A 25618-nucleotide genomic window follows, 5' to 3' on the forward strand; every position below is an offset into this window, starting at 1 on the left:
TCTTGGAAGAAGCCTCCTACAATATCACAAAGCTCTGTTCTATTAAAAACATACTCTGCTGAAGAGTTAGGGATATTGGCTACCACAATTTTCTCAATAGAATGAAAGAGATTTCACTGTGCTCATGAAGAGATAGTTGACAGGTTAGGATTTCAATACACGATTTGAAAGAGGTAGGCCTAAATCACAGTTTTGGCATTGACTTGTTCGGTCACACAAGCTGCTTAACTCTTCTGTACCTCACTTTTGATATACAATGGACCAGCAATTCCTGCCTCCCAGGCATTTCACCAGGATACACGTATCCACAACCAAGATACTATGGATAGAATTGGAAGATGGCATGAAAAACATTGATGTAAGAGGCTCTCAGATATTAGATATGGCAACACCCCAGTGTTATTTATACTACCCTTCTAAAATAATTTTGGTTACTCATATTAAATAAATTCTCTGTTCCCAGCACATAAAGGCTTTATTTGCCACACTGCTCGCTAGTCCACTGTTTCAGCCTTAAGTGAGACGGCACTACTACCAGGAGAACTTAATTTCCATCCCTCTGCTTTGATTGCTACGCTTCCATGGCTTTTTTACACAATCACTGAGGCCTCAACTAAGTAATTCCTTGAGCAACAGAAGCTAGGGCTTCAACACATGCCACCAATAATATTTCTGCTTCCTAAGAAACAATGCTAAAAAATAGCAAATTGCAACAAGTTTTGAAAAAATACTGTATGACGACTGAACTGGACAGATTAAAGTGAGTCTTAAATGCCATATTACAATCCAGACAAAAGAAAAAGTACTTGGCTTGGCCAGGCACAAAATCAGTGTTATATAAATGGTTCCCCCCTCCCCATGCACACACTTGTAAATGCAATAGAAATGCAATAGGGAGGAGGGCACAGTGGTTGTTTTCCCAAGGACTAATAAACTTCCTAGCTGAACAGTACTTGTCTTCTGATTGACAAGTGATGAATATGACAATATGCCTGGCTCACATTACATGAAAATGACAGCATAATACACTGAAAGCACCCTATTTGTCTTCAAGTTACTTTCACTGATTAGGAAGAAAAGATGCAGAATGCCAGCTGAAGGTGTTCAGGAAAGCTGAAACCTCTGAAGCAGAAGCTAGCAAAGGTGAGGCAGAACGTGTTGACAAGACAGAGAGGGAACCGAAAGATTAAATTGGCTATTCTTGTAGATAATCATCATTGAAGACCAATGTACTTCAGAGACTGTACCTGCCTACCCAGCTCCTCCCTCAATCTGGGTCTGAAGTCATGGGAAAGTGTAATACATTATTTCAACATAGTATATAATACATATAATGTAACACATGGTATTAGCTTCCAAAGAAATCTTTATAATGGCTGTTGCAGCATCCAACTCAGAATATAACTTATAACTGCAGGATTCCTCAGTCTTTGGATTGCTGTTTTCTACTCACAAATAAAAGAAGTTTAGGAAATAATGAAAAAAAAAATGAACACTTAGTTTTGGCTTGCTTCGCCTTAATTTTTCTGCAAGACATGGTACCCCTCTGCTGGGCAAGAACAGATGAAACAGCAAGGAGCCATGAACCAAAACTGACTGAACAGTAAAACAAAACCAGCCTGTACAGACTGAAAAGGATAAGTAAGGAAAGGCAACTGATGCAATGTATGGCTGACCAAAAGCCTGAGAAAATAAGGAACCCAGATGCAAACCACTAAGCAAACAGCATTCACAATTTAGACTTAGTTCTCCAAACAAGTAACATTTTTCATAACACCTTTAAAATGAGTCACCTTGAAGGAGTTGTCATCTTGACAAGCACCAGTTCTCTAACTCTAAAAACAATTGTTGCAATATTTAAGACAACAGGAGGCAGAAAGAATTTCCTAAAGCAAAAGATTTTTGTCCATGAAAAACTAAATTATGAGCTACGAAGTCTGCACTACATGAAGCTGGTAAATTTAGCTGTGACTTCTGCATTCATAACATTGTTTTCCAGGAGAAGGTATGACAAACCTTAAGCAAACCTTCAGAGCCGTTTTTCTTTTTTACTTTAGGCATTACATTTTTTTTTTTTTTTTTAAATATGACAACCATAGTAAAGACAGGACAATTTCAGACAGCAGCAGTGATGCAGCTGAAAAAGCAAGCTCCTACCAGAGACATGTGCGATATCACATATATTTTTGGGAAATAGTTAAATCTTACTCTGACCTCTGAAGCATGATAAAGAGAGAAGTTAAGCGTTCTTCTCATTAGCCCTGAGACTGGAGTATAGTTGCCCATTTTGTTTCAGACTTCTTGTTCTGTCCTACAAATGACTTTGCTCGGTTCTCTATGGGTTGGAATACTAGTCATTTTTAAACCAAGGAAAGATTGCAAAAAAGCCCTGTTTAAAAATAACATTCAAATAAGTGACTTCTAGGAAACAATTTTTTTTTGTTAAAAATATAAACACAAAACAAAGTTTGATAATACTTTTTGCCCCTTTTATTAAAAACAGTCATTACACTTGACATACACTTGGCAAAGATACATGATTGTATCTCTATTTTTCAAGAAACTAATTACAGACTATTAAAAAGTGACACCGTGTACGCAATTACTAGGTTCTGGGTCAGTTTTTCATACTGCAAACTTCTGGTTTTGTTTCAGTTGTTCAGGTGATTCTGCTTTTAGCTTCCCTCTGTGATCAACAACAGTATATTGGCTTCAAATACGTTTATTTTAGATGTACGTATGTGCACATAGTGCAAAACTGCACCCAGTACCTGCCGCTAGATATTGAAGAGAACATTCTTCTAGGGTCTTTACCATCCAGACTCACTCATCCTTTTGTACCACTTTTCACACTGAAGCCTGTCACTCCAAGCCTTTCACTTTGTTAACCAAAGTTTGTTTCACTAAGAAACAAGTTTTCTAAACCATTTGTTTAGGGACCAGGAAAGAGAACAAATCTTACCAACAGGAAACTCTCCAGAGGGGAAAAAAGTCTGTAGTGACAGAAGCAGACACAGAGCCTCAGTAAAGACAAGTTTTTCTAACCAAACCTACACAAAAACTTCAACTGTACAACAGCTATACTAACAAGGAGGGGTGGCGGGGAAGAAGTATCTTTCCCTACTCATTATTCACATTCTCAACAGGACTAGATTTACATAAGAAAGAATATCAGTCCATTTACCAAGATGCATTGTCCCATTTCCCGCTCTTGTTTTAGGTCAACTGGAAGCTTCTTTTTTCAGTTTTTCTAAAATCTCATCTGGTGTCATCGATACCAAAATCTTCACCACTTTTTCACGTGATTTACCACCCTGGTTTAGGCACACACAAAAAAAACATCTTTCAGAGAATCACCACCAAATACACATTCCAAAAAAATCTCACTGTAATGCCAACACATCAGGTACTTTAAAAATAATTCTTAAAGTGTGAGTATGCAGAATTAACAGCAGTAAGAGATAGTTAATCAATGTCCTTTCGAGTTATTTGAAAGGTGTAAAATAATGTCTTATCTACTCTCCTTTTAAAACTGGATACAGCTCCCAGAGCATGCCCTGAATTGATGTTCTTTTTATAGGCTAGAACAAAAAGTGAGGAGTGATAAGTTTCCATAATTGACTTGTATCATCTAGAAGCAAGACTCCAACTAATTTGCAGTTTTTTTTTTTAAAAAGTGGTGTGTGTGTATATATGTATATTTGATAACTGCGTACTCTCAGATCTTCCTTCAGAGTCGTCTCCCACATAGTATTAGTTACTCTTAAACTGAGTTCTCAGGTTGATAATATCAACTAAATGAAAAGAAATCACATTGTATATAACCTATAAGACATTCAGATTCATACAGCAGTTATTTCAAATATTATTGACCTGGTTTTGCATTACTGAAAAAAAGGCTATTTTACATAGGAACCGGCAAACCTGCAACCTCATTTCATATTGCCTGAAGATACAACTTTGCTAGTATTCAGTAAACCATGAGAAACAAGTTGCTTGTTAATCTGCAGCCTGGCAAAAAGTTTGAAAAGCCCGCAAGGGACATCCTGAAAGAGGAACAAGTCCTTAACTCTACTATACAGAAATATAGCATGAAATTTAAAATTAAAAAAAGATTTTTGAAGCAGTCTAGCCAGCTGATGATGAAAATCAAGGCCCTTGCATAGAAATCTGGTAACCTCAGTTTTATACTGGATCACTTCCCACCAATTTCCCGATTTGGATTGGTTTTGTTAATGTTAGCACTTATCATAAAGCAAGCAGCACATAAGAGAGCAACCAGTACCAAAAATCACTTGCTGTTTACACCTAGCAGATCAGGATGGAAAAATCTAAGCCACAGGTAAAATACAGACTTTACCACAACGCTTCACTGAGAACAAACAGTGGCTTGTGAAAAACAAACACTAGCATGTAATTATTTGGACACCATAGGTCAGAACAACTGAGTCAAGAAGGTCAGACAACACTGGCCCCTTTTATGTTCAACTCTGCTTCGCACTTATGAGAATAATCTAGTTAAACCTGAACATCCCTTTAAGGTAGGAAAACAGTGTTATCTGTAAAATGTTGATAAACAAATGAAGCAGTTTGCCCATGGTTCAGGAAAAACAAGACTCAAATCTTCACATCTCTACCTTTTGGCAACACAGTGCTCAATTCATTGATCACATTGTCATTTACCACTATCCTTTAACAGACTTCTATAACTACCACATGAAAACAACATACAAAAATAAAAAGCACGATTTTTCATTGTGCTCTTATGTTCATAAACTATAAATGAACATGGCTGGAAAGACTGACTTTAAGTACAATGAATTAATAAAACAAATTATTTATTCAGTGCAATGAATAAAACAAAGAGTTTCCACTCACTAAAGTCAAGACATGTAAATTCTAATACAAAGAAACTCTTGAGGCCCAGCTATAATCCACGTGCTCTTGCTCATGTGTGACAGTTAACTGTCAGAAAATTTTCACTCAAATACAGAAGTTACTTAAAAAAAAAGAATGAAAAGTTATTAATAAAATGCACATTCTCTGCAGAGCACAAATTTTGTGAACTGCATTTGACATGAAAACAAGAGAATCTTTGAAGAACACAGAAAATATGAACCACACATTGGAAAATATATCATGATGAGAACTACTCTGATTAAAGATCTCAAAAGCAGCTGTGGCTCTTCCTATACTAGGTTTGTTCTCAATGAATCATGCCATTAACTCACCTAAACACCTTTAAAGTGTCTTTTGGACTGAACTTGGAGAGCAGCTCCCTGTACTCAATGAGTAAGTTTCAAAATCTTGAATTTAAATTGCAGTAGGGCAAGACTAGAAAGAAAAAAAAAGGAAGTACCTTCTCTAAAATAACTTCACTCTTCTTCACTTCTAGCACCTTAGAGAGGTAGCGACACAGCTCTGCATTTGCCTCCCCTTCTGACGGAGGTGCAGCAATAGCTACACCTACTGCCTCAGCTGTCACATCTATAACAAATATTTTAAGGATTTTATGCTCAAAATATTCAAAACATCTAGTTATTATCTCCTAAAAATGAATGTTTATGCTTTCAAAAGCATTTTAATTTAAAACCAAACAAACTTATAGATTAGCAGGTAACGACATTTTTACACTTCACAAATTCCCTTAAGTTAAAACTGTTAACCAGTACAAACAAAGACAAACCTCTGATACAACGAACAGTGAAGCCTTCAGACCTGTATCAGAGCGCAGCCATGAATTATCAGTTTTCACACAACCGGGGCGCTGGTCTAAGCCCCTCTCTATGTTGCCCATTCTGATGCAGATGTAGTCCAGCTTGGCATCATGCAGCATAATACAGATCAGGTTACCCCACCAAAAAAAGTATGATAAATAAGTCTGCCCAGAGAGCTATGATATCATCAACAATTTCCTTGTGTTGCCAATTGAGCCTGGATACTCTACTACAGTCCACCATGTTGGTCTCATACACATAGCTGTATAAAAAGTAGTTCTAATTTGTACATAAGCAAGTCCAGATTTGTAGCAGGAGAACACATTTTATTAAATCAAACTTTTATAGTTCAAATAAAACGGCACAACCTCTTGAGATACAAATAGCGTGCACAAAATTACACGTCAAACTGAAGTGCTGATCAGGTGTGTTTGCTGTTATTCCTTTCAAAAAAATTTGTTCAGAGAATTTACCTCGTGCTCACTGCACCACCTAGCGTTACCTACAGCGGAATGGGAAAGAGCTGTTCCGGGCTTCTTTTAAGAAAAGTGTGAAATTACTTTCTTCAGTTTTCTGTTTTTTTTGGTTTTTTTTTTTAACAGCTTAGGGGATCGAGATAAGCTGTAGAACTCGTTAGAAAGACTGGTTAGAAAAAACAGCTTTCCCGCTCCCCTCCCAGTTACTCACGGTTATTCCTAGAGCGGGAAAGGCCACCCGCCCCGCTCTTCAGAAGAAGCGACCGGAGCATCTTAAACCCCGTCGTTAGCGAGTGCCCCGAGCCGCCCGACAGCGCGGGGGCTGCCCCCGCCGAGCACAGCAGCGTCCCGCCTCCTCCCGCACCTCACGGCCGGCGTCCTCAGCCGGGCACAGCGGCGGGCAAACTCTCCCGAGATCCCCCCCTCCCGGCCGGCAGCACCGCGTCCCAGACGCGGGAAGGCAGGGAAGGCACACCCGCCGCGCCAGCAGCCCCACCTGTGACAGCGCTGCACCGGGAGCCGGGCTTGGCGCGAACCGCCAGCCTCACACAGCCGTCACCCGCCGCCACCACCGGTCCCGCGGCGGCGCCCGGTTCCGCGGGCCCCTTCCCGGCTCCTTTTCCCTGAAACAGAGGAACAGGCGCGGTCACCGCGGGCGCCACCCGCTCCCGCTCCTCCCCCCCCACGGCCTCCCCGCCCGCACCTTTCGGGGCATGGCGCCGCCACCGCTCCGCACCGGCGCCGCCAACAGCCGACGGAAGCCGGCGAGGGCCAACATAGCGCGGTGCGGCCCTTCCGGCAACACCAGCTAGCCCCGCCCTCGAGGGACCGGGCTCCGCCCCTGGCAGCGCCTGCGCGCTCCGCCACAGCCGCCCGGGGTGGCAGGGCAAGCCCGCCGGGCCACGGGGAAAGGCGGGAGAGGCCGCTCCGTGTGCGAGCGGGTCCGGGCTGCCAGGGCACCGGCACCCCAAGGCACGCTGCGGCCGGGGCGGCTCCTGCCCCCGCTTCCGCTGGCTTCTCCCGGCGGGGAGAAGCAGCTTCTCCCCGGCGGGACCCGAGCAGCCGCCTCCAGCGCCGCGCGCCCTGACGCCCAGCCCCGGCCGGCAGCTTGCTCGCACGCACGCACGCACCCAGCCGTGCTACAGCCACGCTTTCCGTGTCTCGACTGAATGAAAAACCTCGGCTCAGGGGGAAGAGGAGCGCTGGTCGAGATTTGTACAGAGCAGATGGTCTGAAATACACGGCTTGTTTTAAAGACCGTGTTTTGAGACCTACGACCTCCACTGTAGCAGGCATTTAAAGAGAAATTAGGGAAGAGAAAAGAGGTTTGGGTTTTTTTTTCTCCTGTGTTCTCAAATTATAACTTTAGTATAATTTTGGGGAGGGTACAGGATTTTGTACATGAAGACATTCTACTACTACACAGTACATATTGCAAGACACTGAATACTATATACATACATCAATTGCATCAAATTACTGTATGCAGTCTGTAAAACTAGTTGCACACAAATAATCCTTAGTTCATACTAATTTTTTACTATTAGAATGTCCAATGATAAAATAACATCATTACAAGTCTTGTATTCTCATTTTCACATTATACATTTTCTTATAGGCACATATGTATATACAGTGGCTATTTCCATAACCAGCTCTATGTTCCAAAACAGCCCTTCTGAATTAAGAGAGATTCTGGAAAGATCTGTTTGTTGCTGAATTTGACTTCGGATATCTTCAGTGCAGCTGCAGATGCTGTCTGCAGTGCTAAGTCCATTAATTCTCCACAGCTCATCCAAAAAGTCAAGATGACAGCAATATGAATCCAGCTTTGCTGATGCACTTCAAAAAAATACAGTAGCAATTCATGTCCATAGGGTCACTCCAAGGTCATTTTGGACAGAAGTGGAAGCTGGGACTACAGCAGCAGCTTTACTGTCTTTTTAGGACAGGTTGGGGAAAACATACACAAGAAGTTCATACAGAGGAAGGATTTTCCAATTCAAAAAATGAATTTTACTACATGAGAAATGAAGGGGTGGAAATACAAAGCAATTAATCACAAGATACTATTTAAAACAATCTTTTCAAGAGTACTTATTCCACTTGACGTTTTGTTAAGAGGAAAAGCTAAATTACATTCTGCCAATAACAATGCAGAGAAAATAGCTTTTCTGGTACCTCTCAAACAAGTTAGTTTTGTTTTCACACATTCATGTAATTTCACAGAATTTTTAAACTGCCGCCAATAGTGAGCTGAAGTCCACTGATACACTGACACATTAAAGATTTCACATGTGAAATTATGTATAAAAGATTATTTCTGGTATCTGTCCATCTTCTATTGATGTACCATTGTTGTTACCCGGTGAACTATAAAAGACAAAGCATGTTTTGCTAGCAGTAGGAGATTCGTGGATCACTTTCTTCAAACCTTTTGTTCCATAGTGGGAATCAGGACCCTGAAAAACATCAGAAGAGATTAGCAACTGAACAGAAGTGGGCAGCAAGACCCATAAAATGCTGAAGTTCAAACACTACTGACTTAGGTTGTTTTAATAGTATAACATTTCTGTACCCACATCATGTAAGTTAAATACAAAATCACAGACAACAGAAGCAAGTGCCCTATATCAATAACAAAAAAAAGTTTCTCTGACAGCAGACTTAAACCACTTGATTTTATCCAACCAGTAATGAATAAATATTTTCTAGTATTTCTCCTTGTCATACAGATTGTCTATATTCTCACTTAGTTCCCTGCCTCAGCTTCTTTAATGTGCAACATTTTTTTCCAACCCACTCAACTTTGATTTCTGTACAGGGAATTATATTTAAAAGAATATTAAAAGATTTTTGAGAAAACATTGAATAAATAAATTTGTCTATAACATTAAGGGGAGACTTTCCTAAAACAAATAATTCTTTCCTATATTTCAGCACTAGTATGTAAAAAGCGATTTAGAAAAGCTTTCAGTTTTGACTCTAGCTAGTGGTTAGAATACCCTTGATAAATCAAAAATTTTGATAGAGAGCTGCCAGATTAAATAGTCTAGATAGTGCTTTTGCCCACACAGAACCAGTGACTTCCATTAGGACTCATTCTAACTCTTATATCAAGCCAGAAAGTGGGAAGGCACAAAGGATCCAGTTATGAATTCTGTGCTATGGCACAGAAGAGAGGTAGCAGTCTTACAAGTTACTGTGGAGTTTAACTATGTCCTTCTTTAGCACTAAACTTAAAATTAATTCAAGATCTAGAAGACACTTTCCCATCAGAAGACAGATAAAAGAACAACTCTTGCATCAAAATAACATTTTCTTCTGTACTGTTAGGCATTCTTACTTTTAACGTTGCACAAGCTGTGTAGCAAACCGTTGGCAAAATCTCTATAGGTTCTTTGAACATAACTCTGAATGTACTGGCTGTTCCATCACAACTAAATCCAGTATCGTTTTGTCCTAGCGTTTGATTCTTCTCATAATCAATTATCTGTACAAAAACATGAAAATAGTATTTTTAGGTTTACAAGCTTGAGAAAGATTTGTATTGTATGCATATTAGACGATCACAAGCAAACACTTGCCTACTGCACCCAGTTTAATTGCAAGGACAGTGCAATCTCAGAACTGGAAAGCAGGTGGTATTTCCCGATACCAGTAGGGTTGACCCAGCAGCATGCCGAACGATGGCTTGTGAGTTTTACACAGGCTGTCCAATCTATGGGCTAGATTCAATACTGGTCCAACCAGGTATAGTCTTTGCTTGGGAGATGAAGAATAGCTCTTAGACCTTCAGCTTCTGACCTTCATATACTACGTATAATCCTGTACTTAGATTTGCTGATCTTCGTACACCTACACAGCCCACATGAGGGAAGCACATTCGCTGGCTGTGGCTAATTTAGAAAGCAAGTTTTTACAGATAATGTAAGCAGTCGATACATCCTTAAAAGAAAACAAGAACTTGCGCTGCTATGTTTTATACAATTTATTTCTATTCTAGATTCAGTATAAAAGTTACATTCAGACTACATATTATTTCTTTTGCCTTCAATTTTAGTGGCAAATAGGAGTCACTAGCTAAGATGCAATAATAGCAGATACCTCACTTCTCATTTTGGATAGCAATCCTGATCCATGCTGCCGAATGCCTCTTGCAGAAGTTGGATATCAGAGCTTTAGAGTAACACGAACACTTCTCATGATTACTGCACTAACAAGAATCCTATCGATTTTAATATTTCATTATTAAATTGCCATATAATTTTTAATATTGCACAAATGAGATGAAGCCCTATTCTAGGCAAAATGTGCTCGAATTTTTTTTCCTAGCCACAAACAATACAAATACTGACAACTACAATGCTGAAGTCGTAAGCCCCTTTCACATAAAAGATGTATTTGCAATATACATTAGCACTATTTTAAGACAAGTATTAAATATTTAACACTGTGAAGCTCTGCTAGTACTGATGCAGGTCCAAGAAGAAAGGTAGAGACACAGGACTTAAATACCTGTCTGAAAAGATTGTAAGAAGAAAATTTCAGACTCATCAGGAATTGGGGATACTTCCAGAATAAAGAGAGCCTATATAAGACGGATGGCCTTCATCTGAACCATAAAGGTACATCAGCCTTTCAGTTTGGATCAGGAGCATGTTTTTCAAGTGAATCTCTTGATCATTCCCACTTAATACGCTTTGGTTTGCCTTGCAAGAACTAAATTCTTTTCAGATGAAATAAATCCAGCAGACATGCTGAGGGAGCACACCAAATGCTCTCATCTGCTAACAGGAATTTAGCTGAGAGGATCAAACAAGAGTTAATGCAAAGTAAAAATCCCCAAATATGTATAGTATAGCTGCTAGGTCCTCAGTACCAACTCTTTTGTTCTAAAGATCCAATCTAGTGCACTATGCTACTCATTTACATAGATGTATAGTTTGAGAAAACCAAACTGATGGTACTTCAAATCAAGGAATTTACAAGTGAGCTTTTAACCTGAGGAATGTGGAAAAGCCAACAAATTCCTTCAAAACCTCATTCCAGATATATTCTGTTCGGAACATCACAAGAGGAAAGGCACAACATTTTTTTCTTAAGAGACAGACACAAAATTCCTATCCTTAAGTACAGGATGGTCAGAGAATAGTAATCATCAAATAGGAAACAGAAGACAAATAAACTGTCATTTAAATAGGATGCCCAGAAATGAACCAAAACAGCAGTTCCAGCACATGCTAGAAGTCTACGAAATAAGAGAGGGACAATGGAATTTCTGTCCCTAAATGAAGTCACAGATTCTTTCTTTCACAAAATTTCCCACACACCTAATAAATCAATGTGATGCGATAGTACCAGGTTACGAAGTACACAGCACAGAGTAAAACTGTGCCAGTCACAGAATGCTAATACCTTGTTAGAAAGCTTAGTATCAAATCAAAACTAATCTCAATAAGAAACAGAATTCAAATGGACTGAAATTCCATTCTTAAAAAGGAAAAAATACAGTGCTGGATCAATTTTACTAGAAGACAATCCTGACCACAACATGCTAAGAGAGATCAAACAGGCTACAAGAGCAGGAAATACAATTTTAGTGGTGTCTTCAACTACCTGCTCAGACCGGGCAAGTGTCATACCAGGACATGAAGCAGGGGTGACATTTTTAGATGCTATCGCTGACCATTTCATGAGCTTGCTAACCAATTGCTCAGTAGGAAGAAACGCAACCCCCTTGATTTAGTACTGAGTGATGAGCAGGATCAGATTCAAAATTTCATAATGGAAACACTATGTAACAGTGTCCATAATATACTTAGAGTCAACGCTCCCATGTGAACAACAAAAGCAAATCCACCACAGCTGTGCTGAATTTCAAAAAGAGAAAAATGAGGAAGCTTGTTCAAAAGAAGCTAAAAGGAGCACTTAAGAAAATCAAATCTGTATAAGGAGCATGCAGACTACTGAAGGACATCACATGCCCAAGTGCAGTATAAGTACATATCATCCATTAGGAAAAGGCTTGAGAAAAGGAGAAAGAAGCTGGCATGGCTGATCAGCAAAAGGCTATTACTGGAAATAAACAAACAAAAAAGGGCATCCTATAGAAATATGAAGTTGTATCCAGATTAAAATAGAAAGGTTCAAACTGACAGATTAAAATGTAAAAAATACAATTAAGCAGGCCAAAAGAAGGTCTAGGAACAGCTACCCGAAAGCATCAAAACCAATGTTAAATCATTCTTTCAACATAGCAGTAGCAAAAAGCCCTACAGACTCTCTGGTGGGCTAAACAGCATGAAGATACAAAACAAGTAGCAGCAGGATAAGGTCTTCATGTAGGAGCCTGGAGAACAGCAATACAAATAAATCATTTACCAGCAGAAGAAACTGGGGAGATTCCCATGCTGGGACAATGTTTTCAGCAAACCTAAAATTGAAGTAACTTTACAGAAGTAGTTATGGTAACAGTAACATACAACCTTCTGCCTAAGACTGAATCAGTAGCAAATAAGATGTCAATCTTTCCAAAAAGCTCTGGGCAAGGACAAGCCTCTAAGCCCCAATACGTGTACTAGGCGAGCTAAGAATTGAGTAAATACCCAATCAGGTCTGACAAATGGTCCAATATACTCCAACAGTGGCAAGAGAAGATGTTGCTGAGGGTTAGCACACAAGTGTGGGCTCTGCTGTCCGTTCCCCCCAGCATCCACAACTGTTCTAGTAGGGGTGCTACAGTGCACATCCCCCTTCTGTTCCTTCTGGAATCTTTTAATGGATCTGCTATTGATGAATAAACATGTTCAAATACCACCAAATTCAAAACAGGATATCTGCTTGTTGTGGCAGTATGTTTAGTATCCTCTGCATTGAAAAAATACTCTTACCTGTTTTGATCTTCTGCTAGTATCAGTAAGAGTCTCCTAGTTCTAATATTCTGGGGTTTGGTGAATAACAAACAGTTCTGCATTTACCTTACCCATTGCTCTCATGATTTTAGAAGCATTGCTCACACCTCCCCATAGCCTTCTCCCCTACAAACTGCAAAGTCCTAGCCTTTTTGGTCTCCCTTCATAAAGCAGCAGCTCTATCCCCTTAATCATTTTAATTACCCTTTTCTCTACCTTCTAATTCTACTGTGTGAGATTGGGAACTGCACACAATACTCAAGATGTGGGCATATCTGGGTTTCACACAGCAACACAATGTCACCTTTTATCTTGTTTTCACTGTCTTCCTGATGACACAGTGGGCTTTTTTAGCAGTCACTACATGTTGTGTCACTGATTTCAGAGAGCTGTTGATGACAAATCCAAGATCTCTTCCCTGAATTACTAGAAACTTTACTAAAGGACAGACTTTGTGCACAACTGAACAGATCACAAAGCTATGAAGTTCCTCTGCAGAAAGCTTACAGGAATTCAAGGTTAGACCGGAGAAGTATCCTGAAGAAAGATTCACCAGGAGCTACTAAATAGAGAAACCAAATCGGTCTCAGGAAACGCCTATACTGAAAATCATTCTCCTGAAAAGGACAGGAGAATACAGCAGAAAGGGAGAAGAGTTTCATATTGTTCTTACTTTCCCCTAGTCATCCACTTATGACCACTGTTGGGGACAAAACTCAGGTTAGATTCCTGGCCTATCAATTGCTCCTACCCAAATATACACCAAACCTTTTGCAAGTACTACAAGTGTAGTTTCTGCATAAGCCTATTTAAACAGAATATACCGTACCTGTATATTAACTTGATAGTCTGTGGGTCCATGAATAGATCCATATAATCCAAAACCCACTATGGAAATTCTTCTATTAACTGTGAACCTAGCAAGACACAAGCCAAGAAAGGAATTTAAACAACTGTGACGGGTGTGTTACCTTATTCCCAGTCAAGTAAGAAAACGACTCCCACTGAGGAGTAGGGAAGTAAACTGAAAATGACATTAATTTTTTTTTTTTCCAATAACACTTTCTATTTAAATAGTAAGAAAAATGCTTTGTAAGGTATCAGCTTTACAGCTTAAAGCTTTGCTAATCCCCCAAGATATTCAGTATCACTAAACAAAGAAAACCCAGATTCTTTTGAATATCTCCAAAATAAAAACAGATCAAGACTTGGTATTTTAAAAAGGAATATGCAGCTAACACCCAATCACTCTAGAATGCACCCAATCCTCCTGAACTTTGTTCTTTGCTACTTTATATTTTATGTGCACAACAGCCTAAGTTATTTTAAAAAAGGGGAAAATCAAACGTGCCCAAACAGAACCAGCATGTTTGTTACTGTATCTTACGCCAGAAAGTTGAAGTTGAGTAATATGTTCCCTTTCTTCCCACACTTCTCTGTCTCTCCTCCAAACAGTTTCAAAAGCCATACCTAATCCGATCACTTGTTCCACTGTAGCCCCAGCGACTCTCCACTTGCTGGAACCTGTTAATGCTGCATTCTTTTCCTCTAAGGCAACATCTTGGTCGGTCAATATAATCTACTTTAGGTTTAGGATTGACAGTAAAATGCAGAAAGAGATTTACTACTTCCCTATCTGACAAGATTCCAGACTGAGCAGGGCCTGCGAAAAGAAAAAACTTCTAAGATGATTCGAAGAATTACTCCAACTGTTATATTTAAACTGCACATATTAGCAAACTGAAGATGACAACAATATTTTCCAATGGCCAGAGCATATTCTGCAGAATGTTTTGCTTTCATTTGTGCATCACAACTTTTATTAGTACGATATTAATAACAGAATAGAGTGTTAAGCATCTAAACACTCACAGGTGAACAGTGCAGAGATATGGTCTAACAGTAAGACAAAGAACCCCAAAACTCACCTGCTGCAAACTCTTCAATAGTCATTAATGGGAAACGGATTAAGGAAAGAGCTCTTCCAAGGACTTTTTGTTTGTTTCCAAATGTCACAGGCAGTTGCTGTCTTTGACATTCTGCTTCTGCCCAGCGAACAACAGCTCCAAAGAGTCTACTTTCTCGAATACTAAGGGTATCTCTTTCTAGAACTGCACATAATGTGTCTAAAGAAAAAAAAGTTAACAGATTTAGATCAGGTTTCATCCAAACCAGTAACAGTGCTACACATTAAGTAAGCTTAAAATGTTAAGTAAACACTAAGAACATTCATAATAAGACATCAAAGATAAGATAATTTATCTTATGTATAAAGAAATCTCCCAATGGTGTATAGACTCCAAACTAAAAAAATCATTTTCCTGCTATGAAGACAGCATATGAACTTTCTTCTTGATTCCTAAGAGTGTGAGTATATATAATCTATGTAGTGACAACCAGTATCCTAAAGAATTTCCATGGCTAGGGCAAGATCAAAACTGGAAGTTACCAAACGGTGAATGCACACTACTAAAACAAGTTATTCATGATGACATTGTCATATTCTCATCCGAGTAGCCACCTGCCAATCTGGATCAACTATAGACACAAGCAGCAGTGGTGCACATAAAACCAGTTTAAAGATACATGAAAGTGATCTTAAACATTGATGTATTTCCCACCCACAAAGCTTGAAGGTGGAACACAGGATGTCAGGCAAGATACTCTCACGTGTTTTACAAAAGCAAGTTTTCCTGTGTTTCTTACTCATTCTGGCATTTTATGAATAACAGGCATGCAAAAATTCTCATTTTATCATAGAACACAAGCCTGAAAAAAAATGTGTTTTCATATTCTGAATCTTCTGTCTTCCTTGGGAGTTTTTATATGCCCTGAATTTAAGCAAGGCATGTTGGCGGTCATAGAAAATATCATATTGGAAAGTCAAAACAGATCGGGACTTATCAAGAGTAGAGATGAACACTCATAGTCTGGGTACAAATCCCACTGAACACGAGTTCACGACGACTTCACAATTTCTTTAAGCAGCTGGAATACCTTCCTTCAGTCTGAGTTTTTCACACAGTCTAGCTGAATTGGAGTAAAATCTTAGACATATATAGTAACAATGAAATTAAGTAAGCAAATTTACAACTGCTAGCTTTTCATAAAAGATGAAACCTAGAAACCAGCAGTTTAGGTATGTATTTAAACAGATTTCATAAATTGTACCTGATCTGTGCAACTCTGAATAGAGAAGTACCGCGCAGCAAGAAAACAGTATGATTCCCATTACACGTGAAGAGCAGGTGTGGATCCCTCAGGGACAAGGCACAACACTCAGCGAGTGAAAGCTTTGGCTTTAATGAAAGCGTAGCGTTACCACGGTGGGAGCCCCGGGACATCGACACTAATCAAATGAGGACCCAATGCAGTGGGACCCTGCTCGGGAGTGAAGCTCAAAGGAAAGCACTGCAGGGGTGGATAATAAAACTTGTGCTGATTAACATATCATACATATGCAATGTCCTGTTTTGCTCATTAGCAAACTCGCTGATGTAATGCAGGTGCTGTTGTCCGAATTCCAAGATCCGCAGCTGGCCATCACGCTGGTGCCCATGCAAAGGTGGGTGCAGATGAGGGGGAAAACGAACTATCCTAGGTTACCGTGACAAGAGGTAAGATGTGCTTGGGACTCTACATACTCGGATGGGGGAGGCGAACTATCCTGGGTTACTGTAAGAAAGTCTTCTCACCCCCTACAATTCCCTTCAGAACTTTAATGCTTAGGACACACAAAGTAACTTACCTATATCAATATCAGTAAAGCCTTCTGCACTTATTGCATCCATAGTACTTTTGTCTATTGTGTCAAGACAAAGACTAGCAAGCTGAGGTTCATCAAACAAACGAGCCTAAAAAGGTAAAGAAATACATCTTAAGCATAAAGTTGACAAACCACTAATCTTAAAAAACAAGTATTTTTACTCTATTATGGATCTAAATTAAAATAGGTTGATTTGTCTAAGTACTCTTTGTGTTTATACCTTAAGGAGCACTTGAATTCTCAAAGGAGTACATAATTAAGGAGAATTCACTAAATGCAAGTTTTCCTTTGTACTTATGTTTGTAGTTTCGGCAATATAACTGAAAAAAAAGTACACATCAAATCCACTATAGTGAACTGAAGCACAGTCTTAACAAAAAAACAATTAAGAGATTCATGCAAATACACTGTAGAATAAACTCGCTCCATTTGAAATGTCCCGGTCCATTGCATATTAAAAAAGAAAAAAAAGGAAAAAAAAAAAAAGCCTTTCCTCCACATTAATAAGAAGCCGAGTCTGTAAAAATGCTAACAGAGCAACAACACATTTTCATACATAAATTAGACTATGTGATAGCAAACCCACTGTGAAGTAATATTTAGTCATTTCCCTCCAAATACTGATTTTCCTAGTAAATCAAAACTAAGCTTAAATTTACCTACTTGAGTAAGTAGCATAAAGGCATTATCTGCTCGGAGGTGCTTCGTTAGAAAATCCACACAATGTGCTTCCAGGGCTGGGACTGCATACTTTTTAGCAGTGTATAAAGTAGTCATGACTGTTTCTGGACCAATCTGAACTTCATCTGAATAAAGAAACCTAGAAATCAATACACAAATACAGATCATAAAAACATATCTTGAGGGGGGCAGTGAAGCAAAACATAACAGTCTCTTTGCGTTCAGAAAACAGGTCAAAGATTTGCACTGTGAATATGCAACAGTTGACCATGCAGCATTTTTACAAATTAATAAGCTAGTTAAAGGGTTGAAGAAAGAATATTACGTTAACCTAATGGCATACATTTGTTTTAAATATGTATTACTCCCTAAGACTGATCTGGCTGTACTAGTTATACATAGCTACAGAACTGTAAACGAACTGTAAACAACAGCTGAGCTGCAGAATTACTTAACATACGACTGCATGCTCTTTTGATTCACTAGGAAGAGCTGTATTTCTAAATATCAATACATAAGCCTCTATGGCTCTATTACTGAACTTAACTTACTGACAATGCACACTACCTTCCCCGCCATGAGAATAGTGTCAAGGACTTATACTGTGATAACATCTTATGTCAAAGTCACCATTCTGTAGTATTCAGAGGAGAGGAAAGGGAATAATATTCTAGCAGATGACCTTGACTCTTCCATTCCTGCCATAGCAAAACACTCTGGCTTGTCTCCACTGTTGAGGCTAGATGATAAGCTGTGAACCAAAAGATAGAAGCCTCCACCAAAACCAGGAAAAAACCCTCTTTCCTGAGCAGCTGTTATTCGAGACCAGACAAGATAAGATTTATTTTAAGGTTCTGTATGGAAAAGACGACTTTTTAAAAATAACTTTCCTTACAGGTGACATTGAAGATAATCTTAGCAATACTTCATCAGTTTTTCAGCTAACGATCGAGAATAGCCTGTGATTTACAAAAATACATTTGTCCCCAACACACAGGTGATTAAACATAATAAACCAGGGCACATTAGCAAATGCAGGAATTCCACAATGAAGACCAAGCCTTTCCTTTGTATTTCTTAATATTTTTTGTTCAGAACCTCCTGGACATGAATGGCAAGCAACACATAGAAACAGAAGGCGTGTTTAGAAGGGTTTTTTAATGTAACAATAAGCAGTTTGTATTTAACAGAAGAAACTTGTGAAAGTACTGGACTCAAACTTGTTTGCAACATGGGGAGATCTAAGTAACAGAAACCTAGAATTAAAGTTTCAACTAAAGTTCTTCACTGTTTGTATTTCTTATATTCCAAGAAAACTCTAATTCTCGGTAATTGCTAACACACAACTAAATATGGCATTCCACATTAAATTTCCTGCCGCTTACCAACACGTACATATTTACCTTTACAATACTCCAATCTATTCAAACAGCCAGCTTTCACATCACTTAGGAAATGTGAATGATGTTCTAGATTAATTCTTTAAACTGGATTTACATCAAACAGCTTTAGAAAGAATGAGTTTAATTAAATGCTAACTTTTTGTTAGTAAAGTTTCATACAGTTCATTTAGAACTGATTTATGAAAGCTATAAACTATCATCTGTTGATGAAAATGATGGGCTGACTTGCCAGTCACAATCACTGACAACTTTACTTTTAAGAAACTAAGATCTCATAGGTACAGTAATGTATACCAAATTGACAAGTAGTTCATTAAAGCACTAGAATAGTGTGTTTAGTTTTCAGTTTTAAGATTTAAAAAAATCTGTTTATAATGCCCTAACCTTCCTTGTATGACTTTATAGGAGCTTGGAGTCCAAATCACGTAAGAGTTGAACATTAACAGGCCGCAAAAAAAGCAGCATTACCACGCAGACTACATTATAAATTTTACCTAATCCTAAAATTAAATAAATAAATAAATAAAAATTTCACCAAGTTGTTTTTGGAACATGATTTTGATTTTATTCCTTAAGTGTGTCCAATCTGAAGCCAATGAACTGACACACCAGAGGAGCCTATCTGGCTTGTGGTTCACTTTCTACTACACCTTCTTAAGACTCAGGGTGCAGTTCCACACTGCACTTTTCTGACCCTTGCTTTCCCAGAATTTTGCAGGCTTTTTCCTCATATGATCGGAAAACAATTACATGGCCAAATGACAGAAATTCAAATGTGGCAACAGTGCATATACATGCAGGTTTTTCATTCGTGTGAGATCTATGAGCTACAGGAGGCTTTTTCATGCCATGAAGGACACACTTGAGGCTCTATGCTCCAATCCCCCCCTGCCATATGGCTGGATATACATTAAGAGACACTCCCCAACTGAAAGTGTGTCAATGACAACCTAACAGGACTTAAGTGATTAAACTTCTGACAACTAAAATTTGCACAGCATCTCAAGCAGTAACTAAAATATCAGTGTGCTATCAATGCTATTTTCAGCACAAATCCAAAACATAGCCCCATACAAGCTACTATGAAGAATTTAACTCTATCCCAGCCAAATCCAGTACATTCTCCACCCCTTATTGCATACCACTGACGTCATGCTCAGGTCCCACACTATCGCAACACATCCTCATTAACCACTCCTTCCCCCATAAAATGTACATAAATATCCATAAAATGTTCATTGAGTTCATTTGGTCTACAACTTTGGGCTCCATCTGTTACGGTATTCACTCAGGACAGGAGAAGTGGTGTGTTGCATGGAGTTACTGGGCACTATTGACCTCATTATCTATTTCTAGACATCGATCACCACGGGGCGTAACAACTCATAGTTACAGAACATGTGATATAGTTACAGAACATGTGATATAAAGAAATTATATAGTTACAGAACATGTGATATAGTTACATACTTTGAAACTGAGAAAACTCATGACAAGAAGCATCCAAATACATTAAGAAAGTCACATTGTCAGTTTTTTGTGTTTAATATTTCAAGTTTTTGACAACACCAATACTTTTCTGGGATTTTCAAAGCCAAACAGTAGTCTTTTGCAAATACTAAAAAGTGTGAATTTGCAAAGTTAAAAGGTAGCTGTAAAAACTATGAAAAATGGTAATAAAGTACATTGCTCTAGGATGTTGAATAATCCTATTTCCCTTAAGTATACAGATGGATGATCATGATGTGTTCACCTACTCATAAAAGAGGAACTCCAGGTGTGTCTTCTCTCTAAAGATCCCTCTGCTTATGTGCCAAGAGCTCTGTTTCTGTGTTAACTCTCCATTTGTGGCACGCCTGAACTAGCACACCTTTATGTTTATACGACTGTTCCTCCTCCACTTAACTCAGTGGTGCTCAAGACCACTTATCCTTGCCCCTTGCCTTCTTCCCTCCTCTCCTCCCCTTTGAGAGACTTATAGAAGCAACCTGCTCTCTAGATATTGACTAATTTTATTGTCATCCAGGATGGTGTATGTGCATAGTGGAAAAACACTTCTAGTGACCAGAACAAACAATTTTTCCAAGTGACCACTCAATCATTCACTTTACATAAGCCTCTCACATATTTTATGCCACTTTTCTTTACTCTCAGGATAGCACTTCTTTCTCCCCTAGTCTTAGCATCTTCCCAACAACTGAAATATTTTCACCATTATAAAAGCACACAGGAATCTTTTTCCAGTTAGTCATGATTACTCCTTTATTTACTGCTTGCCAAAGTCCTCTGCAAAGACATTTGGAAGATGGACTGCTAAATTTGTGCCGTGTCATCACTTTCCTTTATATTATGATCAAAGGACAAGTTAAATTACTGTAAAATGTGAATGAAATTTTTAAAAAACTTATGAAAAACAACAAAATGAAACCCTAAAGCAGAATCCTACTGAGACAACTTTGATTTTCTTGATCACTGCTATTCAATTTGTAAAGTTAGAAACATACCAAAAAAAAGCTGTTTAATTGGGAAGCAGATGCAAACTTTGTGACTTTGATATTATTTCAGCTCTTAAGGATTTATCTGTCAAACTACTGAAGTAGTCAGCTGCTTTTAAAAGACTCCTCTGTCTCACGTTTGAAAACTCTTCAGGCAAGAGGAATACTGGATGATAAGCCAAAACACACACCACAGTCATTTCCAAGCCTTTGAGCTTGGCCAATTGTTTTCTAAGAAAGTTCTCTCCCCTTCCCCAGACAATTTTAAAAGGCTCCCCTTTTCCCATCTTTACAGTTAAGATTTTAGCCCATAGACAAGGAGGACTACCCAACTTTCTCTAGGGGAAAAAAGAAACCTTAAAATGTATTACTGGAATTACAGTGGTACTATCAATTAAAGTTTCAGTTCACTATTTTTAAATACTTCAACTCTACAAATTTATTATTTTAGAGTCCTCTGTCAGAAAAAGGTAGCAACTGTAGCTGATTTTAAATTGTGTACAAATATGTCCAAAAGAAAAATCAAAAAACAGATGTCACATTAACTTGGTGACTATCAGATGTTTAAATTGTTCAATTTCTAACTACTTTTTTCCTCCCCATAAACATAATTCTTGAACTACTATCTATTTTGTGACAAAACACTAACACTGATGAAAGTTTACATCCTAGGACAGAGAAATGACACTCAGTCTCACTGGACAGATACAGATGGAATGAATTTTTTAAGAGAATTGGAAAAATTTTCATCAAAAAATCTTTTCCTTTGGCTATAATTTACAAGTAGCATTTGTCAGTAGATCTTTATGAAACACATCAACTATAGATAGGTCCTAACAAACCACGTGAGTAAATAAAATGGAAACGAGCCGTGGAACATTAAATAATTAGTAAATTATCCCTAAAAGTTTTTGCATCGCTTAAACGTGTCCTTTACCTTGATGTTCATTTGCTATGTGTATTCAAAGATCCCAACTTAATTTCTAGCCAATACACCTCAAATTGGTTTTGCAAAGATTAAAGAAAGGTCCTATAAAAGGCAACCATCATTATCTGACCGATTTACTAATGACAGATAAAAGAGGCCAACAGTGCAAGGTAAAATTCTTACCTCTTCTGGCCAACATCAAGAAAAAAAAAACAGGTTGTCTTATAGTTGGTATACTTTAAAAACAGCGTATACAAGCATGGAAGAAGTCCAGTACTGGTCTGTATTAAAGAAGTTCTCCTTAGATGTGTTTTTAACAAGGTGTTGCAATGTATATTTATTCCAATATAAGCTCAAAATATATATATGTAATATGGAAGAATGTCCTAAAAAGCTGCCATGTATTTCATACCAGAGAAGACATCAAACCTGAGATGTTTCAACAGTTCATCAGTCTGGTGATATTTAGACAAGATACAAGTATAAGCAGTTTACTTATGTAAGTCCCCTGGCCATTACGTACTAGCAGCTCTACCAACACAAGATGGCTTTGTTTGTTTCTAACAGCATCTCTTCATTCACTTCTACAGTTTTCAAATACCATCCTTATCTTTACTTAGAACTCTGTTTCCATGTTTATATTTTTATCCAGACAAACTTCTCTCATTATATTCACTTTTCACTGTCTGGTGTTTTTTTCCACATATATATAGACAAACATATATATGTGCACAGTCATTTACTTTTAACCTTTGAAATCATTTTGCTTGAAAGACACTTCCCACTATCTCCCACTCTGCTACACAAACTCTTCACCTTGACACTCCCTGTTTGCTAAGAATCCACAAAATAAATACAGTTCACTTGCTAACGGCAACAGAGAGACATTGCTGCTGCATGGTGGTTTGTCGGGTTTTTTTTTTTTTTCAAATCAGTTGCTGCAACTCCTGTGTCCATGATTACTAAAAGAACTAGATGACTCTTCTTCTCGCTGCTCTTATCTGTTAGGCCTCAAAACAAAGAAAAAGTTGTTAAGACTTTGGAGCTTTTCCCATTACAGAAAGCTTCAAGACACTACATATTTATTTCCAGGCAATAATATTACTTGTTTCCCAAATGTTCATTACAGAAATCTGTTTCATGTATTTTATAGAGGTTTTGCCTAGCAGAGGAGTTTCTTTGAGAAAAACCTTAAGGTTAAACAGTTTAGTCATATTACCACAACACAGCCTGATGCACAAAGAAACTATTAGTAATTGTTTCTATGAACACCATAAATTTTTACTCACTACACTGAGTAAAAAGCAATGGTAGATAAACTCATCAGTTTTGTGAGCATGAGAAGTAGCAGATCCTCTTCTGCCCAAATTAGAAATCACTAACCCATTTTACATACTTTTTGCCATCACTGCACTCATGGTCTCACTTGGGTGGTTTGTGTGTAAAAAGCAGTTAGTTACTGTCTTCTCCTGCATGTTCACTCTCCACCCAAAAGTATCTGACATAAGTGTGATTACAATGGGTATTACTCTGGCAAAAAGATACAACAATTTATTACCACCACTGAAAGAGAAAAGTGAACAGCAAGATTAATAACATTTCAAAGTAAATATCAAATTAAATGAAAAGCTTGGTACAACAGCCTCTGTCCCTTCTTAGCCGTTATTAGAAGGTGGATAGGTAGTTGCAACGCTCCGAGGAACTACTAATCCCCATCATCTTACTTAAAAAAACCCCAACAAACCGGAATCAAAAAGCCAAACCAGACACCCACCACTATCAAAGTACTTTTCTGAATGGACAATTAGCTGCCCTAAAAGCAGGGCCCTTCTCTTGGGAAAAGGATGCAAGGGAAAGAGCAAGGAACCAAAACGTGTTCGCGGGGCGGTCTGACCTTGCGTGCCAGCCCACAAGGTGGTTATGCGTTTTCTCTGCATCTCCCCCCAGGGACACGCACACGGCAGCCCGGGGGAAAGGAAGGGCTCCCTGGGGACAGGAGCCAGGAGGGGCCGCGGAGCGAGCAAATGACACCAGCGGCCGAGCGGAGACCCCCGCCCGGCCCGGCCCGGCCCCGCAGTCGGGCGATGCCGGCGGGAAGAGAGACCCGCCCCCCCCGCCCCGCTGCGCGGTGCCCCCGGCCCAGGAGCCCCCACCGTGCCCGGGGCCGCCCGCCTCCGCCCCGCCGCGGCCTGACCTCAGGAGCGCCAGGAAAGCGGCGGGCTCCACGTCGGGCAGCTCGATCTCGGCCGAGGTGGTGGCCATGCCGCCGTTAAACATCGCGTCGAAGACGGCGCTGCCGGCCGCCAGGACGAAGCGGTGGGCGGGGATGCGCTGCTGGCCAGGCCCGGGGGGCGCCCCCCCGCCCCCGCCGCGGGGGCTGCCCTTGCCCACCACGAAGTGCACGTCGCTGAGGAGCTCGTTGGAGAAGAGGAAGGCGAAGCGCTCCCGCAGCGAGCCCTTGGTGGCCTGCCAGTTGTACAGCGGCTCCCGCTGCAGCACCGCGCCGGCCTCCGCGGCGGCGGCGGCGGCGGCGGCACCAGTGGCGGTGGGCGTCTCCACGGGCGTACCCGAGCCGCCGCCGGCGGCCGCCATCGCCGCCCTGCGGGGCCGGGCCGGGCCGGGCCGCTCCGTCCGCCGGCGGCACACGAATCCCCGCCGCGCGGCCCGACGTCAGCCGCTGGCCGCCCCTGCGCCGCGCATGCGCCTCTGCCTCGCGCAGGCTCGCGGGCGGGCGGCGAAGCCGTTGCTGCCCGTCTGCCCTTCCCCAACGGCCGCGCGGGCGGCTGAGGGGGAGCGCGGGCGGGAGGCCGCCGGCGTCGGGAGCGCGGTCTGCCAGGCGTCGGCCGGGTCCTGTAGGCCGAGTTTTGGGTCTGTGTCACTTGTTAGTTCTATAAAGGCGTCCGGTACCCGCGCCTGCAGTGGGAATGCGTTTCCAGAGCCGCGAAGACAGAAAAACCAGACATGCGAAGCACAGAGCACTGCGACAGTCACAGAAATTTATATCGTTACATGTGGGAAGGAATAAATCTTGCCGCTATTCTGTTTAGGCACGTGAAATGCAAATTCATTTTTATAATACCTGTTTCCTTATGATAACAGGCAAAACAAGGATTGGTCACATATTTTAACTATTTCTGAAATAATGTTGAAACATTAATGACTGTTGGCACGTATACCTTACAGTTCTTATACAAAAGACCCATTTACAATGTGTCTTGACATTTCGTGTTTTACACTT

At 39.9% G+C, this 25618-nt stretch overlaps 2 protein-coding genes across 2 annotated transcripts; both read right to left on the reverse strand.

The window, feature by feature from the left end:
* Positions 1-2473: 2473 nt before the first annotated feature.
* C11H15orf40 (chromosome 11 C15orf40 homolog) lies at positions 2474-6992 on the reverse strand. The gene is made up of 4 exons (XM_050903403.1): positions 6897-6992; positions 6690-6816; positions 5360-5487; positions 2474-3314 (listed from the first exon to the last, which is right to left on the reverse strand). Exons 1-4 carry the CDS (start codon positions 6969-6971, stop codon positions 3222-3224), a joined length of 423 nt encoding a protein of 140 aa, XP_050759360.1. The 5' UTR covers positions 6972-6992; the 3' UTR covers positions 2474-3221.
* Positions 6993-7530: 538 nt separating this feature from the next.
* Positions 7531-24972, reverse strand: BTBD1 (BTB domain containing 1). The gene is made up of 8 exons (XM_050903428.1): positions 24575-24972; positions 17537-17693; positions 16856-16961; positions 15036-15233; positions 14578-14770; positions 13937-14024; positions 9540-9686; positions 7531-8655 (listed from the first exon to the last, which is right to left on the reverse strand). The coding sequence occupies exons 1-8, from the start codon at positions 24970-24972 to the stop codon at positions 8497-8499; spliced, it is 1446 nt and encodes a 481-aa protein (XP_050759385.1). The 3' UTR covers positions 7531-8496.
* Between the last annotated feature and the right edge of the window lie 646 nt (positions 24973-25618).

This window comes from Gymnogyps californianus, chromosome 11 (genome assembly GCF_018139145.2).
Source record: "Gymnogyps californianus isolate 813 chromosome 11, ASM1813914v2, whole genome shotgun sequence".
In the NCBI taxonomy this organism is placed as follows: Eukaryota; Metazoa; Chordata; class Aves; order Accipitriformes; family Cathartidae; genus Gymnogyps; species Gymnogyps californianus.